Source organism: Trachymyrmex septentrionalis, unplaced genomic scaffold (assembly GCF_001594115.1).
Source record: "Trachymyrmex septentrionalis isolate Tsep2-gDNA-1 unplaced genomic scaffold, Tsep1.0 scaffold32, whole genome shotgun sequence".
Lineage (NCBI taxonomy): Eukaryota > Metazoa > Arthropoda > Insecta > Hymenoptera > Formicidae > Trachymyrmex > Trachymyrmex septentrionalis.
In genome coordinates, this window is record NW_017305485.1 from 3,504,415 (window position 1) to 3,525,383 (window position 20,969).

Below are 20,969 nucleotides of genomic sequence, written 5' to 3' on the forward strand. Positions count from 1 at the left end.
CCCCCCCCCTCTCTCTCTCTCCAACGCTCGAATTGTATTTACCTCACTTTGAGTGCATTTTTGGCGATGTCAAGCAACGCGAACAGACTGACGTCGTCGACGTCCTTTTCCTTCGAATCGAAGGATTTTTGTTGCTTAACGTTTGAGAGCAGTCGCGTTTTCCGAGGTTGAACTTTTCTCAAGCCACGGAAGACTTTCACCCGGATCGCCACGGACGAATAACGAGCGGCGCGGCTCCAAGGTTGCCCTGCCGAAAGTCTCGTAAAATTTTTTTTCTTTCTTTTTTTTTTTTTTTTGGCGCACACGCGCACCGCGTGCTCTTGTGAAATGGCGTTAGCCGAGGGCGCGCGCGTGCGCACGCACGCACTCACGTCGTCTGCGTTACCACACGCGGCCGTGACCCCGGATTGCCGAGGAGACTTCTTTTACCGTGATCGGGAGCATACACGCGCGATTTCGACGACGATATTGCTATCGACGACACTATCTCCCGGATCGTTTCTGTATTTTCCATCGAACGAGGGAGACTGAATTGAGAAGTTAATGCGCTATGGATCATCTAAACTCTTTGGAGTGGAATCTCACTCTAATTTACATATAAAGAGGTGACACAATGGATTTTGAGTTCCTTCAATATGATGAGTCTATATCGAAAATAAATTATGCTGTGTTACGTTCTGCGAACGTTTTTATGAATGGGCCTTATTAATAGCATTTTTGAATGTATAAAAGACGACCCACCCCCCCCTTCACTTTAATGATTTCGTACATGTAACTGTAAAAATTGAAATTTAATAATTATTTAATGGATATAATTATAAAAATTAAATCGCGTTGAAACGCGTTAAGTTTTCACATGTAATGTATTTGCTGCCTAAATTTTTTGGAGTGAATCTCACTTTTAAAGAGTGAAAAAGCCAGTTTAGAAAACGAATGGCCCAATTTTCATTTTTAAGAGTAAGATTTCTCTTCAAAAAATTTATAAAGCACTTTTATATGTAAAAAACCTATCTCATTTCAGAGTGACAATTCATGCTTTAAGTTTTAAAGAGTAGATAATACAATAAACCATCATAAAGACAAGACTCAATAATGAATAGATTTTGAACTGTGGTATACCAAAGTAAAGCTTGTGCACAGAGCACTTTTGATACACAGGTTAAGAACTATCCGTTATTGAGTCTTGTGTTTATGGTATATCTTTTGTTTGCCACATTATAAGCTACGTTATATGAGAAAATTCATTTCATCGAGATTCAATTTTCTATATAATTAGTACGGGGTCTTTTCATACATTAAAAATACTGTGTGTGAATGTGTGTGTGTATACACACACAAAGCGTATTCAACAAAACGTTCAAACGACACAACTTATTTTCAATGTAGATTCATTCTACTGAAAAAGATCAAAATCCGTGAAGAATACTGTGTCTTGTCTTTGTCAAACCGATATCTACAGTTCAAAATCATCTTTTAAACGATGTCATAAGAGGTTAATATAGTTCTGTGATTTGTTTACAATATCATAAAATTATATTTAAGACAGACTTAATTATACACCGTCAGACATCAAAGGAGCAATGAATCCTTTGAATTAAATAACATTTTATTACTTTTACGTATATATTAAAATACAAATTATTTCTGTGGTTAATTTCAAAGTAAACACCGTTTATATTAATGTATGCCTTTAATAAATAATAAATTAAATTTGAAACAAAATATATTTTCTTGAGTTAAATTGTCAACTTCCATTGTTTTCAGTCAAGTTAACGATATACTGGATATGACAGTGGCGTTCTGAGAGAAATAATTAACAATTCAAATTTGATGTAATTTTGATATTATAAAACAATGTAAAAACCGATTAAGAATATCAGCCCAAAGAATGAAAATTAAACCAGACTTAAAAAAAAAAAGAGACTCAATTTCCAATCTTTAAGATTCATTTTGAAGATTGAAATTTCCACTCTTCAAAATGAGATTCCTTCTAAAAGTTTAGAGAGTAGATTAATCTCGGTTCAACCAACTCTTATCTGAATTCTTAGAATTAGAAAAAGATAAAGAAAGTAAGTTGAATTGAGATTGACGTCAATCTACATTGACGGAAACAGGAATAAGTCTGTTCTCTTCTGCTCAACTTCTTGCATTCCTTTTTTATCCAATTTGGAGAGAAAAGGAGGAAAGATCGTGTAAGCAATTCATTCGGCTAGAAAGAAAATGACTTATTATTATCCAAAAAACATGCAATAATTAGATGAAGTCTTTATAATATCTTTTAGATAAGCATGTTGTATGTCCTCGATGTAATGTGTAACACACACATATTCAATATACATATATTATTACTTACAATATTAATTGCGAATAATAAACAAAAATTACTTCGATATTGATAATGTGAACAAAAATCTTAATATTTTATTATCGAAGAAAAACTGGTAGATCGATTCGCAAGACATATAATCGTAAAGAGGGACTTTGTATTCGTAAACACTCGATCGACAACTCTCGCGAATGGAATGAAAGCGCAATTTTACGAAGGTCGATCTATCCATCGGGGACGAACGTCGGCGAACCAATATGGTGCTGCGCGTTCTCTTTTGATCATTCCACAAAATGGCCACGCGGCAGCCACCGCGTGGATGCGTCTTCCCAGACAATGCCATTGATCGCGCCTGTCGCGTATAATTCAACCATTTCGAGGCCGGTATAAAATATACAACGATCGACCGATTGCCAAATCAAACGGTTCTCCGAGGCGAAACGAGCCAGGTGTAAATGAAAACGCATTCATGCGCTCGGAAAAATGTCTGATTGAAAATAAATGAACTAGAGGAAGATGCTGACTGTATCAATCCAAATTCCGGTTACCACACACTTGGAATTTTAGTAGACTTGACCAGAAAATTCTGACTCCATTTCAAACTCCATTTTCAACCAAAAATTCCAATCGATTCAGGCAAACATTTTTCTCAACGAGTGATTAAAAAAAAAGGGGGGAAAATCTTGAAAAGCTGAATGACGTCACAAATGAGCGATAAATTGCGCGATTTAATTTTACGCGAGAACGAGTGACGAACGGGCGGAGAAGGGCGGGGAAAAAAATCGGAGCGACTACACCCCGGGGGCCCGCGGTGAGTAGCTACGCGAGTGAGCGAGTGAGTGAGTGAGTGAGTGAGTAAGTGTGCGCGCTCGCGGCCAGATTTCGGTGGCCATATTTGAGCGGCGGCCGCCTTCCTCCGGCGGGCCGTTCGCGTACAGAAGCGATATTTATCGAAGCGAAACTGCGCCACGTATGGTTCGCGGTACATGCAATTTACAAATCTAATGAAACAAATAAGATAAGTAAGCGGACGTCGCGAACGCGAACGCACTCCGCCTCTCGTCGCGCCTCCGCCGCGAGGCTCGCCTTCGGCTGCCTCGGTTGGTTTCGCGCCGTGTTCGGCATCGCCTCGCCTCGTCTCGCCGACCACAAGATGTCGGGAACCACGTTGTCGGGCCAGATAGCGACCATCTTCGATCACGTTGCCGAAAAGTGCAATGCGACCGAGAAAGATAAATGCAATTCGTACGTACATCTCTCGACGTAGAGCCCCTCGCCCTTTTTTTCCACTCTCCCCGTTTTCTTGCACGCTCCGATCTTCGGGCACTTAATTTCACTGCTTTGCGTTTTCGAACGCGCGACACCAACTTCTCACTAGACCGAAACTCATTCCTCGGGTACACCAACGAGGAGGGACGAAGCCGAACTTTCGGGGAACGGAAAGATAGATGAGAAGAAAAGGATTTCGGTTAAAAACGATGCGTGTATAGGGCGCAGTTCGATAAAAAAAAAATATATATATATATATGTGTATGTACAAAATTATATTGCGAAGGTCGTTACGTTGGAGTGTAAAATCAGACTGTAAAACACAGCGCGGTGAGAAAGGTATAATAAGCGTATTTCATTGCCTGAGCGGTAAAAGTGATGCAAGTGTGTAAAATGCGGCACGGGAATTTGCGGGAAGTATAGAGGAAAGAGGCCGCGGAGAAAAGCCCGGGGATTGAAAGTGGTAAGTCGAATCGATCTTCGGAGTGCCGTTTTCCTTTTTCTTTTCTTCCGGGGAAGGGTGGGACGAGACGAATTTAAAAAAGGAAAAAGGTAGAAAAATAAAAAAAAAAGGAGGAAGGGACAGAATTGGGAGAGAAGAGAGCGGTATAAAATGCGACCGGCTAGCGCAGCACGTGCTGGCTACTGAAGGCCGTCCGGTTCCCTCGGCGACGATGGTGGACTTCCTCTCCCTCCTCCTTCCGTTCCTTCCAGCGCCGGTCCACCGGTTAATCCCGCTTCGTTCGTCATCGCGGCCCGTCGGCCATTTTCGCGCAATCGCGTCACCGTCCGCCTTCGTCTCGACTCCTTCGGCTCGGCTTGGCTTGGCTCGGCTCCTACCAATTCGCCTTGTCTTGCTTCGGCTCGGCTCGCCTCGCCTCGCCATGCCATGCCATGCTATGCCATGCCTACCTCTCCCTCGTTCGCCAACTTGCCTACCACGCGATCGTATCATAGCGCAGAAAATAGACGAAGGAATTGCGAGACCTTCGGCGTCTGTAACGGTCGTCGAAAGAATTCCGATTGTTTAGACGCGAAGATGCCAACGATGATTTTTCGAAATAAAGTAGGACGAAGAAGAAAAAAAGCCGACGGGTATCGATTATTTTCCTCGGATGAATCAGAAGATCGACCCGAGTATCCTTCCCGCGAAAAATTAATTAATTACATACGGAAATATTTTAATTATGTCGGATAGATTTGATGGGAAACGTCACACGTTTTCTTACGAAAGACGCTGTTTGCCTCTTAAATAGTTCTCTTCAAGGAACGAATACGGTATCTTCGTTGCGCGTGGCAAAAGAAAGAAACAAAAGAAAGAAAGAAAAATACAAGAACATTCTATCTTACCCTTTTTCATTTTGTATTCCTTTGTTATAGGCCGAAGTATGAAATTGACCGATGTTCGAAATTCAAATAGGAAGGACTTTACAAATAATAATAAACAAATAACACTAAACATACATATCACACTGTCGTCACGTGACACGGAAAATTAACGACGCTTCGAATCACTTACGCGGAAACACTTAATTAATTTTTCGAAGATCGAGCAAAGTATAAAAAAAAACCGACGAGCGCGAATTCGATTCAATATAAATAATCACGAATAAAGACGAGTGAGAACGAGTTCGACGAACATTTAAAATTAAAAACGGCCAAAGTAGTTTCAAGCCACGTTGCGCTTTTGTTCGAGCAACGGTCCGCGAATTCGAAAATCGAACGTTTCGTAATTTTTGTAGTCCCCGCGATGGATCTTCGACGTTGAATTCGTCCGCCGGTGAAGAGACGCGTGATGGAAACGCGCGGATATGTCGGAGTAACAACGGCACCTTGTAAAATCCCGGCTAACGGCACGCGACGACACCCGATTCTCCTCGTGGTTTTTAGGTTAGATCAAGTTAGGTTACGTCAGGTTAGGGTTTTTGGAGGGTGCCCTCTTCAGAGCAAGTGCCGAGATTTGTCGAGACCGACGCAGAGCAGCGGCATGTAAACGCGCGCGCGGGAATATTTCACGGTGTCTTCCGGTGTTCGAAATGTCGGATTTTATTCAAGCTCGGCTCCACTAAGGTAAGATTAATTCTTCAATTCAGCTTAGTATTTACTCTTTATCTATTATATTATTCTCTTGTTCTAAGAATTAGAAAAAAAATAAAATAGTTTCTAATGTAAGATTAATTCTAATCTTAATTTAATTTACTCTTTATCTTTTATAATTCTAAGAATTAGGAAAAGATTAAAACAGTAAATTAAAACAAGATTAAAGTAAATCTTCCATTAGTGGGGACCGAGCTTTGTACCTGTTTCTGCAATGTAGTTTCTAATTTTAATTTCGATTTAACTTTTTATCTTTTTCTAACTCTAAGAATTAGAAAAGAGAAGAAAATTAAGTCGAATCGGGATTAAAATTAATCTACGTTGATAAAAACGAGCGTCTGTTTGCGTTGCGTGAAATTCCCAAAAATTTTTGCAAATGAGAGAAATATGTAGTCGGGCGTTGAAGAGTGAAAAAGGGACTTTGAGTTGACTTGCAAAAGATGCGAGCAAAAAATATATTCTGAATTCTAATTTAAAAAATATTTTTAAGTTTAATACTTCAATCAATATTTATTAAATTATAAAACAAATTTAATTTGCTTATTATAGTCGCTTCATCAAATTTTATAATATTGTTAAAAAATCATTTCTTGTTTTAAATATGTAATATCTTTTTTTAGAATTTATAATAAGTATATTTTAAGATTATTAGAAAGAATTCTTCAAGAAAATATTCTTTTTAAAGATAATTAGTTATTTTAAAGAAAATAAATTGAATAATTACTTTTCAACAATATAGAATTTAACAATAGAATGACATTTTTCTGCGTGTGTGATGTCGATTTAACTTTACACGAGTCATTTAGATCCAAAAGAAAAATTTTTAAACAGTTGTATGATCTGTACTATAAGTTTCTAAATTGTAATTAAAATAACTGTAAATTTTCTTCAATTACATAAAAAAAGCAAAAGTTCAGGTTCATTCTGTACATTAAAAAGAAGAATCCGGTAATATAATTACCAAACATTGAATGAAATAATTTCTATCAAATATTTGGTTAATACGACTAAAAATAGTTTTACTTTTCTGAATATTTATTAACTGTTTAGTAATAATTACTAAGTATTTAGAAAAGTAAAATTATTTTTAACTTTGAAATTATTTCATTATATACAACATTTGGTAACTATTATCAAACTCTTTTTCAAAGAAAATGCTTTAAAACTTACGTACATTGTTAAATTCATAATGTCAAATTATATCCAATTTGTGTTATTTTTAATCATTTTTATAAGTCTACTGTTCCTATTTAATGTCGTAGATTTAACTAAAACAATAGAGTTAGACACAATTTAATTGAACAAAATGTATTAAATTTGACTCAAATGCATTATTTGGTAATTGTAAGTGCATACGTTATTATGAACGTTATTTACTTTAAAACTAACTATAGGAATAGATTAATTTGCTTTTTGACATAAAAATTAAAAATAACAAAATGTTATTTAACTTGAAGAGATTGGGTTACCACTGCTTCTTTAATATCGAACAGTTGTAGTTTCCAGCTGTATGTCGATGATTAATCATAGTGACAGTATTTGCACGACTGACACTTCCTTTTAAGGTATTTCCATATAAATATCGGATAACGAGACATCAAAACGCAAACGAAAAATCTCTCGAGAGAATTGAAAATTCATTCTTATCTAGAAAGCGCAGTCGAAACTGCTGTCTTATCTGGATGTGCTATCGTGAACGCGCGGCGCAAAGTTCAAACGAGCGAAACGAGTGGCGTTTAGAATTCCCGAGAACATTCTCTTAAGAAATGCATTCTTACTAACAAATAATAACCATATGCTTGCTTGTGATCGATAGCATTGGATATCTTAAACAGATATCGTGCTCTGCGAGTGAATTTCCAGTCGCGAATAAAAGAGAGAAGAAAAGAGAGAGGACGGTTGACGTATCTTTGAGTAAATTCGTTCAAGGCTGCGCTCGCATAAGCGTAACCCGATCCAAAGTCCCGACGCGTGTGATGGAGAGATATCGCACTTTGTTTCATCTGTCCTCTCTGTAAATTTTCAAGCTATTTTATCGTTTAATATAATAGCTTACGTATGATTAGATATTGTATCTGTATGTATGGAGATTGCAAGCGGAAAAAGAAGTTTTAAACAGAGCTATTTGATATTCGGTGTTGAAGCGGTGTTGAAATGAAAACTATAGCCGGTGATATAATTCGAACGAAGGCCAAATTCCGTTAGGTAGATGATAAAACTGTCAACGATAAAACTTTCTCGTAAAATGAATCGAAGCACTCACCATCTGATGGTTTCTGCTGTATCTCATTTCTAGGATGCACCACCTCCGCTTCGGTTTTGTCACCGGCTGCGTCACCGTTCGTCTTCTGATGATGATGATCCGCCGCCTGATTGTGAACGACGGGCGTAGGAGTGGCGCCGCGAGAACCAAGACTCTTCTCTCGGGTCTTCCTCTCCTTTTGCTCTTTGGTATTCGAAGGCAGCTCGGTAGCGTTGGGTTTCCTCCTCGGCGGCGAGTTCGACGAAGTTTTTGACGCGAGATTAGGGAACGGCTCCCTAGTAGGAACGGGATTGGCGGTCGAGGCAGTGGCGGACGGTTTCGGGATTTCCTGGGTAACATTACTCCAATGTGGGGTAGCCAGTACTACGTTGCACGAAGCGTTGAGATGCTTGGCGGCCTCAGATCCAGTTCCGCTTGCAGTTCCAACTCCGGCTGCAGTTACAGCTCCAGTAGTTCCGACGGTCTCTGATTCAGTTTCGGCCATCACTGTCGCTGTCACAGCCGTTGTTTCGGTGTTAACAATCGGCGCGGTAAGCTGTACGGAAATAGTATCTTTATTCGCGACGGCTACCACTGAGGATACGACGGGTGACGATTCCTCGATCGTCACACTTTTTATTTCACTCCTCGGTTGGAACTCCTTCACGGGGAGTTGCAACGCTTTCGACTCTGTTTTAGCTATGTTTGAGTCGCTTTGCGTTGCGTTACTACAAGTACCTAACGATGATTGACTATTTATCGTAGATACCGTTTTGCTAGCGCCAGCACCAGCTATATTTTTTGTCATAGGCGGACTACTGCTACACCGACTATTTGTGTCATTAGCGGAATTGGTATGAATGTTCGATAACGACGTTTGCGCCGTTGTTTGTATTGTATTAGGCGCTGTTTCAGACGCACTCGTCGATACCGTCTCGGACCCCTCGGTCGCGGCTTTTGCGACACGAGCCGCGAAATCGGCTATCACCTCCGCACCGTTATTCTGTAACAATCACCAAATCTGCGTGATAGACGGTGGTAGCAACATAGTATTCATTCAGGCATACGTTTAAAAAAATAAAATTTTAGTTTCCTTGACAAATCATAGGGCGAGAGAAATCAAAATAAAAGCACTTGGACGAACAAAATAAATATTCAAGACTTTACAAATCTGCCACCCTACAGCCATTCAATCCTCCTTCATATAATAATATATATTGGACAAGTGAGAGAGAAGAAAAATTGATATCAAATTGAATGATATCGAAGTTAAATGTCATCGCGAAGATATTTTCTTTTATTTAATTTTATTTAATATTTATTTAATATCTTACTAATCGATCAATTTTTTTCATTCGAGAATTATTTCAGCACTTGATAATTTGATAGAGGATATGGCTCGTGTGGGTACACAGATATAAGTACAAATAATTGGCTACGAGAGTTTCATGTATATACTATATAGAAGATACTCTTACATTGTATCGTTAGCTATTTATCAAACATAGATAAACTCAATCAATGTTAAACTCTCTTAGCCAATTGTAAAGATATTTTAATGCAACTCACCTGTGGTTGTGGCGTCTCGCGATTACTAGATTCACCACTCTGTGTAGTTTCGTTATCCTTATAAATTTCGTCACTTATATTTTTTCCCGTTAATGGATTTACTATGTCCAAAATGGCATTCTGGCCTCTAGGTTTTCGAGATCTGGTGGTACTGTTAGTGTTTGTCACACCACCATTATGTCCCGAATATACATCTTTAAAAGAAGAATACATAATCTAATTTAGATAAAAATCCTGTTACGCAAAAAAAAAAAAATATTAGACTAAATTATTAGCTTATAAGTTCATGTAATACTGTATTCTTTAGTTATGTCTTTTTGGGTCAAAAAATATAAACAAAGTATTAACACAAGTAATAATATGTTAACTCTCCGCCGGCAACATAAATTTTTGTTAATTCTTCCATCAGCAAATGTCTGTTTTCGAAAAATACAGCAAATTTCTTGTTTTGTGAATTATATAAAAATCTGAAAAAAATTCTGATATACACATGTCAAAGTTTTAACAATAAATATTTACCATAGAAATTGAATGATATTTTATTTATTTCCTACATATTTAAAGTTATAAATTTAAAGATACCAGTTGCCAGCGGAAGGTTAAGTAGATATCGAGTAGATTTGAGAGCAACCTACCAGTCTGTGACAGAGGTATACCCATCGGAGGCAGGGGTTGGGCTTGTTGAGTAGGTTGCTGAAGTGTACCTTGCGGTATAACTGGAGCACCTTGAGTACCGGCCAGCGGACCTGCGACATGTTGCGCACCACCGCTGACCGCACTTGTACTCGCCCTAGTCAAACTCATTGTGTTTGACGCTGCGTAATAATCTGTCAACAAATACGGCACTTGAACATAATTATGATTGTATTGACTACTTGGTATGAAATGTAAGCCGCCGAACTCACAGCCGTGCTGAGTGGGCGCGTGATATCCAGCGAACACATTTGGCAACATTGGTGGAGGGGTCTGAAACGTTTGATAAAACGATTGATTTTGTGGCTGGTGCCTTTGAGGTGGACCAGAAAACTGAAAACAAACGGAAAAAGCTTGTTACATTTTTATTCGATTGGATATATCTTAAGAGAGTGTATTCGTATAGATAAAAGACAAGTGATGTTTAATTAAATAAAAATATCAATATCGATGTAATAACGTGTACCTGATGAATCGGTATTTGACTGTTTATGGGATACACCGATTGCTGATGAGGCCCCGTGTGAAGACTATGGACTTGACTTTGACTTAAATACATTGCACTTGATGCTTGCACTGGTAAACCAGCTGGATGAGGGTATATAGCAGGCGGTTGCCCTCCGCCTCCACCTACCCCAGCCATTCCAACTACTGGTGTTCCACTGGCGCCTTGACCACCTCTGTGACTCAGACCTCGCGGTTGTTGCGGCCTTGGACCCGTTTGATAATAGCTCTGCACAAGATTGATGAGAATTATTAATTTCACAAAATCAATTTCTTATTTTAAATTAGATAGGTTATATAAAGATACGAAAGTTTGGAAAGCTCAGAACATCTCAAAAAACTTTTAATTTTATAGTTCTACTTTTTACTAGTATATCATATTACATTTAAATTTACATTATAATTATATTTTTATGAGATTAAAAAAAAATGTAAAATAATGAGCTTAAGATTTAAACAAACTTTTTTCTTTTTTTCCAGAACAAAGTTTTAAAGAAAGATTATGAGGTGCTGCGCTATTCACTTAAAAGTAAAAGAAAATATTTCTTTATTTTTATATTACGAGTACATACTTGAGACGCCGGTCTGTTTTGCGTCGACACGTAAACTTGCTGTAAAGACTGTTGCTGCGTCTGTAAGTGAGCCTGTTTTCCCATTTCCTGAGGCGACGGTGTATGCACAGGTGGTGTCGTAGTAGGCGCTGGACCTTGCGGCGGTTGCGACTGCACTCCAGGTGTCGGCGCCTGCGAGGGTGCTTGTCCTCCAGCGGGACCTCCTGGCGGTATACCCGCTGCAGATTGTCCTATCGTCTGTATACCGCCAAGCGGCGGGGGCCCTCTACCCGTAGGTACTCCTACATTACTCGCGGCGTTTCCACCCACCTGGCTCCCTGGCTGGGCACTGTAGTTTCCATGAAACTCCGATCCTGAAACAAAATTTACAACTTACTCAACATGTCTGTATTTGTACAACAATTACATAATCATCTAATTCATACGAGTCGCTATCTGAAAATGTGCAGATCACGACCAGGTGTTTGTTCACGTTTTATAGTACGATAAAAGTAAGCGTGGCATATAAAACAACAATCCCGTAAATGTTACTCTTACGACACGAAAACTTATTTTTAATGAGACATTTTCATACAATTATTTTATAAAATTTATTTTTATTTAAATCTTTCGTAGAATTGTGTAATAACAGGTTACATAGTTCTCGATCTTCAATATATAAAATATACAACAAATATATAAGAACCGATATTATTAAAATAATATACATAAAATAAAAACAGAGTGTGTATAAAATAATAACACAAAATAAATTACTGCTCTTGTCATTAAAATTTATGTCTTCCGTTTAAATATCTTTTATCAAGCAAATATTATTGCTTCGACCATCGACGCGAGATGCATATACCGGAAACAGAAATGAATCATTACGTTTAGATTGATTAATCTCGTTACATCTAGACGTGACATATCTTGGATTGGATTCCGCTAAAAATTGAGAAGTAAAGCCTTTAAGACTACGGACTTACACACACTTACCTAAGTAGTAAGAAATAAAGAAAACAACATATTGGATTACTACTGCTTACGTTATGGCCTTACGGTCTCCATTCTGATGAATTAATTCGCTAACTGCTTATATTTTATTGCTCAAGTCTTCCTGTATGCCGTGGCCTTAATGAGCTTTCTACAATAAGCTTAAAATCCGAAACTTTAAATCTTGAGTCGTAAGAAATTGTTCAATCATAGTCGATTATTCTTCTCAAGTTCGACTGCGACAGTTCAATTTCTTACAGCTTAAGACTTAAAGCTTAAGTAACGACTTATTGTAGAATGTGCGAAAGAGGCATGAGTTTCTTGCATAATACGTTATGCATAAGAAAATCAACCAATCAGATTCTTTTATTCCACGGAAAGGAAGGATTGGTTCATTTTCATATGCATTATGCGTTATGCAAGACACTGTGCTCCCGCCCTGATGTACAATTGAAAAGCACAGGCAATAGAAACAGAGAATAACAGATTTTAACCTATCAAAAATGTATTCTGAAAAATACAGTATTTTGATAGATTAAAATCTGTTATTTCTTGTTTCTATTGCCCGTACTTTTTAATTACATCTCAAATCTAACTCGCATACGTCACGCGCGCGCGCGCGTGTGTGTGTGTACGTGTACTATATAATGAAGAGGGAGATAAATTCGTTTATTCATCTTTAGAAAATGTAAAATCATCGATGCGTAACAATAATAATTGTCGGTTTTGTAAACAGAATAGTAAAAAGAAAAAAAAGAAAAAAAAAAGCAAAATGTACGACATAATAAAACTGAAATAATTCGTAATAATCTTGAAACTTCATCTCTAAAAGCAATTCTTAATAAAGTAAGACGAATCGCACGATAGGAAAAAGTGTATTCCAAGTTCTTACAAATTAATAATGTACAAGGCGTCAACGCTTACGTAGCATAAATAAGTAGAGTACGGAGAAGCACCCGAAACACGTCGCGTTCAATTTCGATAATGTCTGCTTGACACCTTCGCCTTCGTCCCACTCCGTTTCCACGTTGTAACCAATTAGTAATTACTCGCGAAAGACGAATACGTGCGACTTGCCACCGTTGCACGGAACCGTTGACGTCAACCGGTCGGATTATCAAGAGAGATAATTCCGCGGGTAAATCCCGCTGGAGAAGATAGTCGGTAGCGAAATCCTCGTCTGGCGCGATCCGCGCGGCTCGGACGCGAGGAGAGGTTTCTATCTGTCGCACGGACGTTTCCCCATTTTCTTTCTCCGACTGGTAAATCAAGGCAGGAGAGAAAACGGAAAACAGTTCGAAGTCGAGGAAAAATATGGGTATCGTTTCCCCCACACACATACGTCGTAAGCTCTCACCCGTTTGCGGTATCGTCCGTGTAGATCCGTTTCCTGATGCGAGCCGCGCGTATCCGCGCGACGATTCTCCGGACGACGGCCGTGTCGTTACGAAAGCGTAACGCCGTGAGCGCGACAACGAGACTCGAACGTGGGCAAACGCACCGACGGCCCGACCTCGCGGACAGCCATGTTGCCAGTTGCACATGTGGGCAGGGACCGGGGCGCAGCGCTGCCATCTGTCACATTGCCGAGGCATCGATTCGCAGCAGCCGTGAACGAAGCGACCCCGCCGGAAATGCGCGCTACTCGAACACGCGTTTCCTGTACCCTACGTTTTTCAGCGCTTCGAACAGATTTCGATCGCGATCAATCTCGCAAACGAAAATCCGAAAATTCCGAAAGAAATGCATCCCCTTTGTTATCCTTGATCTTAATCGATTTTTAAAATAGAATTTAATAAACTAGTTTCAATCTGACCTAATTAGCTGTTTGTTTGTTTGACCTTTCTACCAATTTTATTACACTTGCGTTGTAATTTTCACATAGGAAATTGATATTATTCCTAAAACAGTGTTGCATCGAAGGAAAATAAAGATTATGGCACGTAAAAGAACTGGAGCAATGAATAAATTAATATATTTTATAATTTACTACTAATTAATTTATTGTTTTATTATGTTCTGTGATTGGCGAACTCGCTTACTGTTAGGCTTTGTTACCTAAGTGATCAAGTATTCTCACATTCGATTGTGAATAATCAATTTTTACAATATACTATATATAATTACGTAATTATTGCAAAATAAGCTCTACGTTATTTTGTGTGCCATAGCCTTAAAAAATCTACAATGAAAGTAATACGGTATAATAATGCTCGTTTTTATCAATGCAGATTAACTTTAATCTTGGTTTAATTTAATTTTTCATCCTTTTTTAGTTCTAAGAATTAGAAAAAGATAAAATGTAAATTAAACCGAGATTAAAGTTAATCCACATAGATAGAAATAGGCATAAGTTGTAAGCCACAAAAAAATCGACCAATCACAGGCAAACATGAGGAAAATAATCGATTACGATTGGTCAATTTCATAGTTTACTATACAAATTTACTTCCATTGTAGGCGAACCATAAGTTTGCAAAGTATTCGTGTCATTTGGCGAAATAAACATCAAATTTTTCACGCGATACGATATATCTTTCCTCTCGCATCTCGTGATGGGATCGCAAATCAAAAATTATAGAGCAAAGAAGAACGATCTCGTAGCGTGAAGAAATCTGTCCGCATTGCCTGAGACTGAAAAATCGTTATTCTTAAAACGAGATAAATATATATTCGGGCGTTAAAGAGAGAGAGAGAGAGAGAGAGAGAGAGAGAGAGAGAGACCGAAGACGCCGAGTGCAAAAAGTGCAAGTAATGCGAACAGACCTAGGAATGCATCTCGCGCGGAGACTCGCGGAGTACCAAGTTACCATCGAGAGGGAAGAAGAACGGGGCCTAGGGTACGCGCAATCAAGAATGCAGAGTGCCGCGCCTGGCCTCGCCATACGTCATTTCCGGAGATGAATGACGTATGCAGGTCTCTCACACCCCACCCACCGAATCGCCGATCCCCTCGGCGCCGGACGATGCGCCGCGCGCTCGACGCGCGCAACGATTCCAAATAGACTTTGACTCCCGGGTGTAACGTTAACGAGCCTTAAACGCGCCGATCGGAAGCGGTACGGCACTGCGCGAATGCGGAACGCCCGGAGAGTCGCGAGAGTGGAAGCCGTGGAGAGTTAAGTTAGGTTAGGGTCAATCTCGCCGCTCGGGAAGCCACGTGGCGCGCGCGGCATCGATATTATCAGGGAAACGAGAGAGAGAGATCGACCGTGGAAACGTAAAGCCTCGTGTCCACGACGCTATATAAATCACTCCGAGGTCTCGGATGGAGAAAAAAATTAATGAATCACATTTAAACAATTCAGCCAATTGATCAATGTGATTGCTTTCTCCATCTGACATTTCGGAACGATTTTTAGCATTGCGGAGATAAAAAGCCTGTTCCTTGTTGTTGAATTTCTTACACACTTCATCTTTTTCTTTTTTCCTTTAAAAGGATTCTCTTCACGTTGAAGAAAAAAGAAAAGTAAACTATACCAGAAGTTTAGCTAAAAAGAACAGACCAAGATATATCACGAATAAGGTTCGATGGGTTGAATAAGTTAAACCCAAAAGAATATAAAAAATATATAGAGGTCGATAATAATTAATAAGTCTCAGTCCTGTTCTCTTTAGCTTCACAGTTAATTCTTTTTTCTTTAGTGTCAAAAGAAAAGGATTCTCTTTAGGTTGAAGAAGAGAAAAAAAAAACTATGCAAAAAGAAACTATGCAGAAAGGAACAAGCCTAAGACTCATTTACAAAAAGATTCCCGACCTTCCTGTCTTTACATATTTTTTCTATTTTCTCGCAGGATACATTCAAGCCGTCGAATCTTTTTTTTTTTCAAGTCATAACGTGTTTTCGGCCGAATGCTGAGTTATCTTCGATACAAATAGTTCTATCTATACAATGGAATGTCAAGATAGAACGATATTTGTCCCGATCACTAAATGGAAAGCATCTTAAATATTGTGTATCACGGCCCTTAATTTCTTGGCTGGCCGTCTGAGTTTATATCTAGGCGATGCCATTGAAGATTTTAAGAAGACCTCGCGAATGTAATAAACGGACGACCGATGGCCGATGTCACATGGTAATGAATGATATCGTAGAGTCGCGAGACGGAAACTCGCCATAGATCGATTTGTCAAGGATTGTCTCCGCGCCATTAATCATACTTTACCTAATATTTCGATCATTAGATCATCTCAAAGGTTATTTCCCTTGCAAGTAGAATATTGAAAAGAAAACTTTATCTTGGAAATTAACGCGTCAAGTTCGTGACCGAACGCGTCAATAATGCGCGATAAGACCAGTTTGAAAATAGCGTTTCGAGAGACGTCCAAGTTACGTTCCGGCTTATCACGGAGCATTTACCAAATGCCGTTTTTCAACGTGAGAGAGGAGAGAGGAGCGAAGAAGATGAAACGGGACGTATCGTACGAAGGGAAAGGATCGAACGTACCTTCACGACGGCACAAGGTGGAAAGCGTTTTATCGATTGACCTATATCGTGAATTGTCTAAAGCGCCGTCCAGGGGCGCTAAGAACTAACCTAAATAGCAACCCGCCCCCGATATATCGATATCCGCATACCAGGAAAAACGCCCGGCCGCGTTCGATGGAAAGAATTTGAATAAATCTCCACTCGGTGCATTTCAAGCTCGTCATCCGCCCAGAATGTTTTTCCTCCAGAGACGAATTCGTGACTCCCGATTACTCGACGAAGAGCACAAATAACGATAAAATAGTAATAATAATAAAAATGCCGCATTCTCTGCAGGAAATTGCTGTAATTTCTACACGGAAAGGGCAATTTTGCTGAAGAATCTGAGCTAAATACAGACGTAATTTATTTAGGAAAAAATTTGATTGCTAGAATATCATAACATTTTACAGCGTTGCTCGTCATGCTTGATATTTTTGCAAAACTATTTTCATGATCCAATTGAATTACTTTTAGATTCTTTAGCGCAAAAGAAAGTAGGAGAAAGGGCACTTAGTCGCTCCGTACTCTAAATTTTAGCAGAGAAGAGGACAAATTATGAAAATTATTTAAACAATGCAAAATTAAACGTCTCATCGCCTAATTTGTAGCTCGTGTCCGTTATCAATGTAGATTAACCTCGGTTCAATTTACTCTTCATCTTTTTCTAATTTTTAGAACCAACATTAAATTTAAACTACATTGATCAAAATTACATTGGCATCACACATTATTAAGAAAGTTCGTTAAGTAAGATCCTCAAAAGGCTGCTTTTAATACACATAAATATTTCCCCAAGTTTTGTGCGAAGAAAAATTCTTATCTCCCTCCGTCCCTGAAATTCTGGGTACGCCAACGCAGTTTAACTTTAATCCCGGTTCAACTAACGCTTCATCCTTTTCTAGTTGAAAAAAAATTAGAAAAGGATGAAAAGTAAGTGGCACCGAGATTAAAGTTAATCCACATTGGTAGAAACGGGGCAAAAGCGAAGCTTCGACAGCACCAACGGGATTAAAATCGATGTTGAAAGCTTCGTATACATGTTAAATACGTCATCGTTTTAACGTGACAGCGGCATTGTACCTATCCGTTCCTTCGCGAAGGAAGAAGTGGAGGGAGCGGAGAGGAGAGGAGAGGAGAGGAAAGGCACGACGGACTCGAACCTGTGTGCGTCTGCAAATAGACACGAATGATTCGACTCTTGACAGATAGGTCACCGGGTCAGATTAACTACCCCCGAACTGCGCTCGAAAATAACGCGTCTCGCATCATTCCGCTCCGTGATTGCACACGCGCGCGCTGATATATTCGGGCGTCTCCGTGTTGGTCGCGCGCGATAAAAAAGAAGCAGGAAAGGTTCAACGATCGCGATGTGACAAGAGCCCGAGAGAGTCAGAGCGTCGTCTCTCGAATTACGTTAGCGCAGATCGTATCGCCTGACCAGAGTCAAGGACGAGTTCTACGAGAGAGAACGTCGGAAATAGTAAATAAATGTACAAACAATAAGCAGAGAAGCGAAAAGACTGTGCTACCATCGTCGGTCGTGGGTTTTCATGTCCACGATGGAGCCAGCCAATGGCTGCATTTTTTTTTTTTTTTTTTTGGGGCACGGCATTCTAATATGGAAGCTCATTCGAAAAGGATGGATTTTGCTAAAGTATCTTTATAATATACGAGTATTTTCGACCGCAGTGAGTTTGAACCGATCTGGGTTGGATTAATGACGTTGCGTGCTTTATTATTAATAGAGCATGTGACGTCATTAATCCCAACCCCAGATAGGTTCAAAGTCATCGTAATTAAAAACTCGTTACGAAAATTTTGCTAGAAATCTGAAAAATAATTTTGTTGGACTGCCGAAATAATGATGTAGAGCTCATTATAATGATGTAGAGCTCATTACCAGCTCTAAGCTGGTTGCCAGAACGCTCGAAACTCTTTTGGGATTCCTACGTAATTTATTTTGATAATCCAACAGAATTATTTTCTCAAATTCTGAATCTATCGAAACTTTTAGATACTTCAAAGCAGTTCCTCTCGTGCATGAATATGAACATGCAAACAAAAAAGAAATCCCGCTGCGATTAGGCATCGTATCCGGGAATTATATACTGAAGATTGAGACTGCAAATTGGAAATTCAATTTAGGATAAAGCGTGTCAGGATTAAAATCATCCGATTGGCCGAATTCTACTCTCCAATCCGCAGCCCTCAATCTTCAATGCGTTAGCATTGCCCGATATGGTCTACTGATAAAAAATCAGACGTGAAGCTATCCGATGCGTTGCAAGGCAAAAGCGAGCGTGAATCAAATAGCACGAATTAAAATAAGATCAAGCTACACGTCATATAGATGCTTTAAACTGAGTATCCGAATGTCTCACTTTTGCGCCGTGTCATCGTTGACAACATGTTGTTCGCATTATCAACAATTACCGTGTACGCACAGTCCAATATTTAAAACGCACTTGCTATAATCAGAGTCAATTCTCACGATACAAAGAATTACTCATAAATTAATTACGTTAATCCTTTCAAATTATATTAATCGAGTTATATATTAGTTATATTAAACCTTTCAAGGATTTGAGCAGCTTTCGTTCCATCTATTTTGAATAGAAAATGCCTATAATTTTTTAGACTAATTGAATTATTAAACTAATTGTATTTGTTTCCTTCAATATAACTTTCAGTATTTTCTTTAGTCAAGTATAAATTTAATATTGTAGAATACATCTATAATACTGCTTGAAGTCTTTAAATAATAGGTTAATATAATAACGATAATGCTGATGTAGGCATTTATATTGGAATTTTAATCAGTAAAATTAGCACTAGAGACGCGTAAACACTCTCTCTCTCTCTCTCCATTCACAATTAATTAAAGTATTGGATAGATATTAGAGACAGGATGATCAAGTTTATCGGGTGAAGGACTTCAAGTACAATTCTAGACTACCTCGCTATAGAAATGTTAAGTAGAAACGTTCCACTGTGTGTGAAAATACTCGGTAAAAACAAGTATCAGTCTCAAGAGATTAGGTAAATAAATCTGGGACTGCATTCGACGGAGGGCGGAAGTTGAAACAGCGAGGACAAGAACGACAATCGATTCAGAGCGATACACATCCGGTGTCAGATAGACGACTTTTGAGATCGATGAATCGTCTTATATATTGACTTTCGGTCAGCTGTTTGGCGCACATCCAGGGTACAGTCTCGCGATCGGACTACGAAAAGTGATATCTGACTGTTGGCTAAAATAATTATAGATCACTAACCATCAAGAAGTATCGATTAACGTAAAGTCGAGATCTCGGACGTCGTAAACTATAATCAATCTTTCAATTTTCATCTCTTCTTCCCAGCAGGGGAAAATACTAAAGTTGTCTAACTTTTCACAACAAGCCATTACCTATGTTAAGCTTTAAGTCATAAGAAATCAGAGTCACCACAGAAAATGAATTTTAAAATTCCCTGACTTTCCCAGGTTTTCCAGATGAAAATAGAAAATTTTCTATGAGTAATATAAAATACGTAATTTTTACATTTATACTCGAGAATTGTAGGAAAAGCTAGTCTATATTATTAAAAAGAACGGAAAAAAAAAACTTAGTAGCACAGTACAATTTTGGGTGCAAATTCAAGCCAGCAAAAAAATTAATTAGTTTTGAAAAGGAAAAATGCAGTTATGAACGATACAGAGGAAGCAAATAAAAATACTGAATAAAATATAAATTTTAGTTATTTTATTAAAATCGTTTAAAGTTTTGAACGATTGATTATAAATTTGATTATAAACGTAAGATATAATATTTAAAAAATTATAATTATTTGGAATAGGAGCAGTTTCAAGGAATTGTGAGCAAATTTCGAAATTCCAGATCTTTTTACATTTTCTGCTGACTTTTCTCAGTTTTGCAGGTCTGTGCCAATTCTGGAAATTGACCAATCACAGTCGAATGTGAGAAGAATAATCGACCATGATTGGTTAATTAATATTCTTACGACTTAAAAAATGGGGGCACAGAACAGACTTCGCACGAAGTCTAAGAAAATCAACCAATCAGAATCTTATATTTCATGGAAAGGAAGAAAACGAAGGACTACAATTGATTGATTTCTTTATGCGTTATCGAAGACTGTGTTCCCGCCCTAAGACTCGGGCCTTCGGAAATGATTTCTTGCAATACGAAGGAGACAAAAGATGAATAGAGAATCGATTTCTAAAAAAAAAAAAAAAAAAAAAAAG

General features: G+C 38.5%; 1 protein-coding gene across 5 annotated transcripts in view; it reads right to left on the reverse strand.

Moving 5' to 3' along the window:
• The window catches only part of LOC108749989 (eukaryotic translation initiation factor 4 gamma 3), a 60,504-nt gene that overhangs the window by 13,793 nt on the left and 25,742 nt on the right, over nt 1-20,969 (reverse strand). For 3 of the 5 annotated variants that reach the window (XM_018489127.1, XM_018489129.1, XM_018489126.1), the window contains 6 exons: nt 11,273-11,625; nt 10,663-10,929; nt 10,409-10,529; nt 10,139-10,330; nt 9,504-9,697; nt 7,956-8,937 (listed from right to left, as the gene is read on the reverse strand). In XM_018489127.1, coding sequence (XP_018344629.1) covers nt 7,956-8,937; nt 9,504-9,697; nt 10,139-10,330; nt 10,409-10,529; nt 10,663-10,929; nt 11,273-11,625 — 2,109 coding nt within the window. Of the gene's footprint in view, nt 1-7,955; nt 8,938-9,503; nt 9,698-10,138; nt 10,331-10,408; nt 10,530-10,662; nt 10,930-11,272; nt 11,626-13,171; nt 13,780-20,969 lie in introns of those variants that run through there. The other 2 variants (XM_018489128.1, XM_018489130.1) reach the window with 2 other exon arrangements.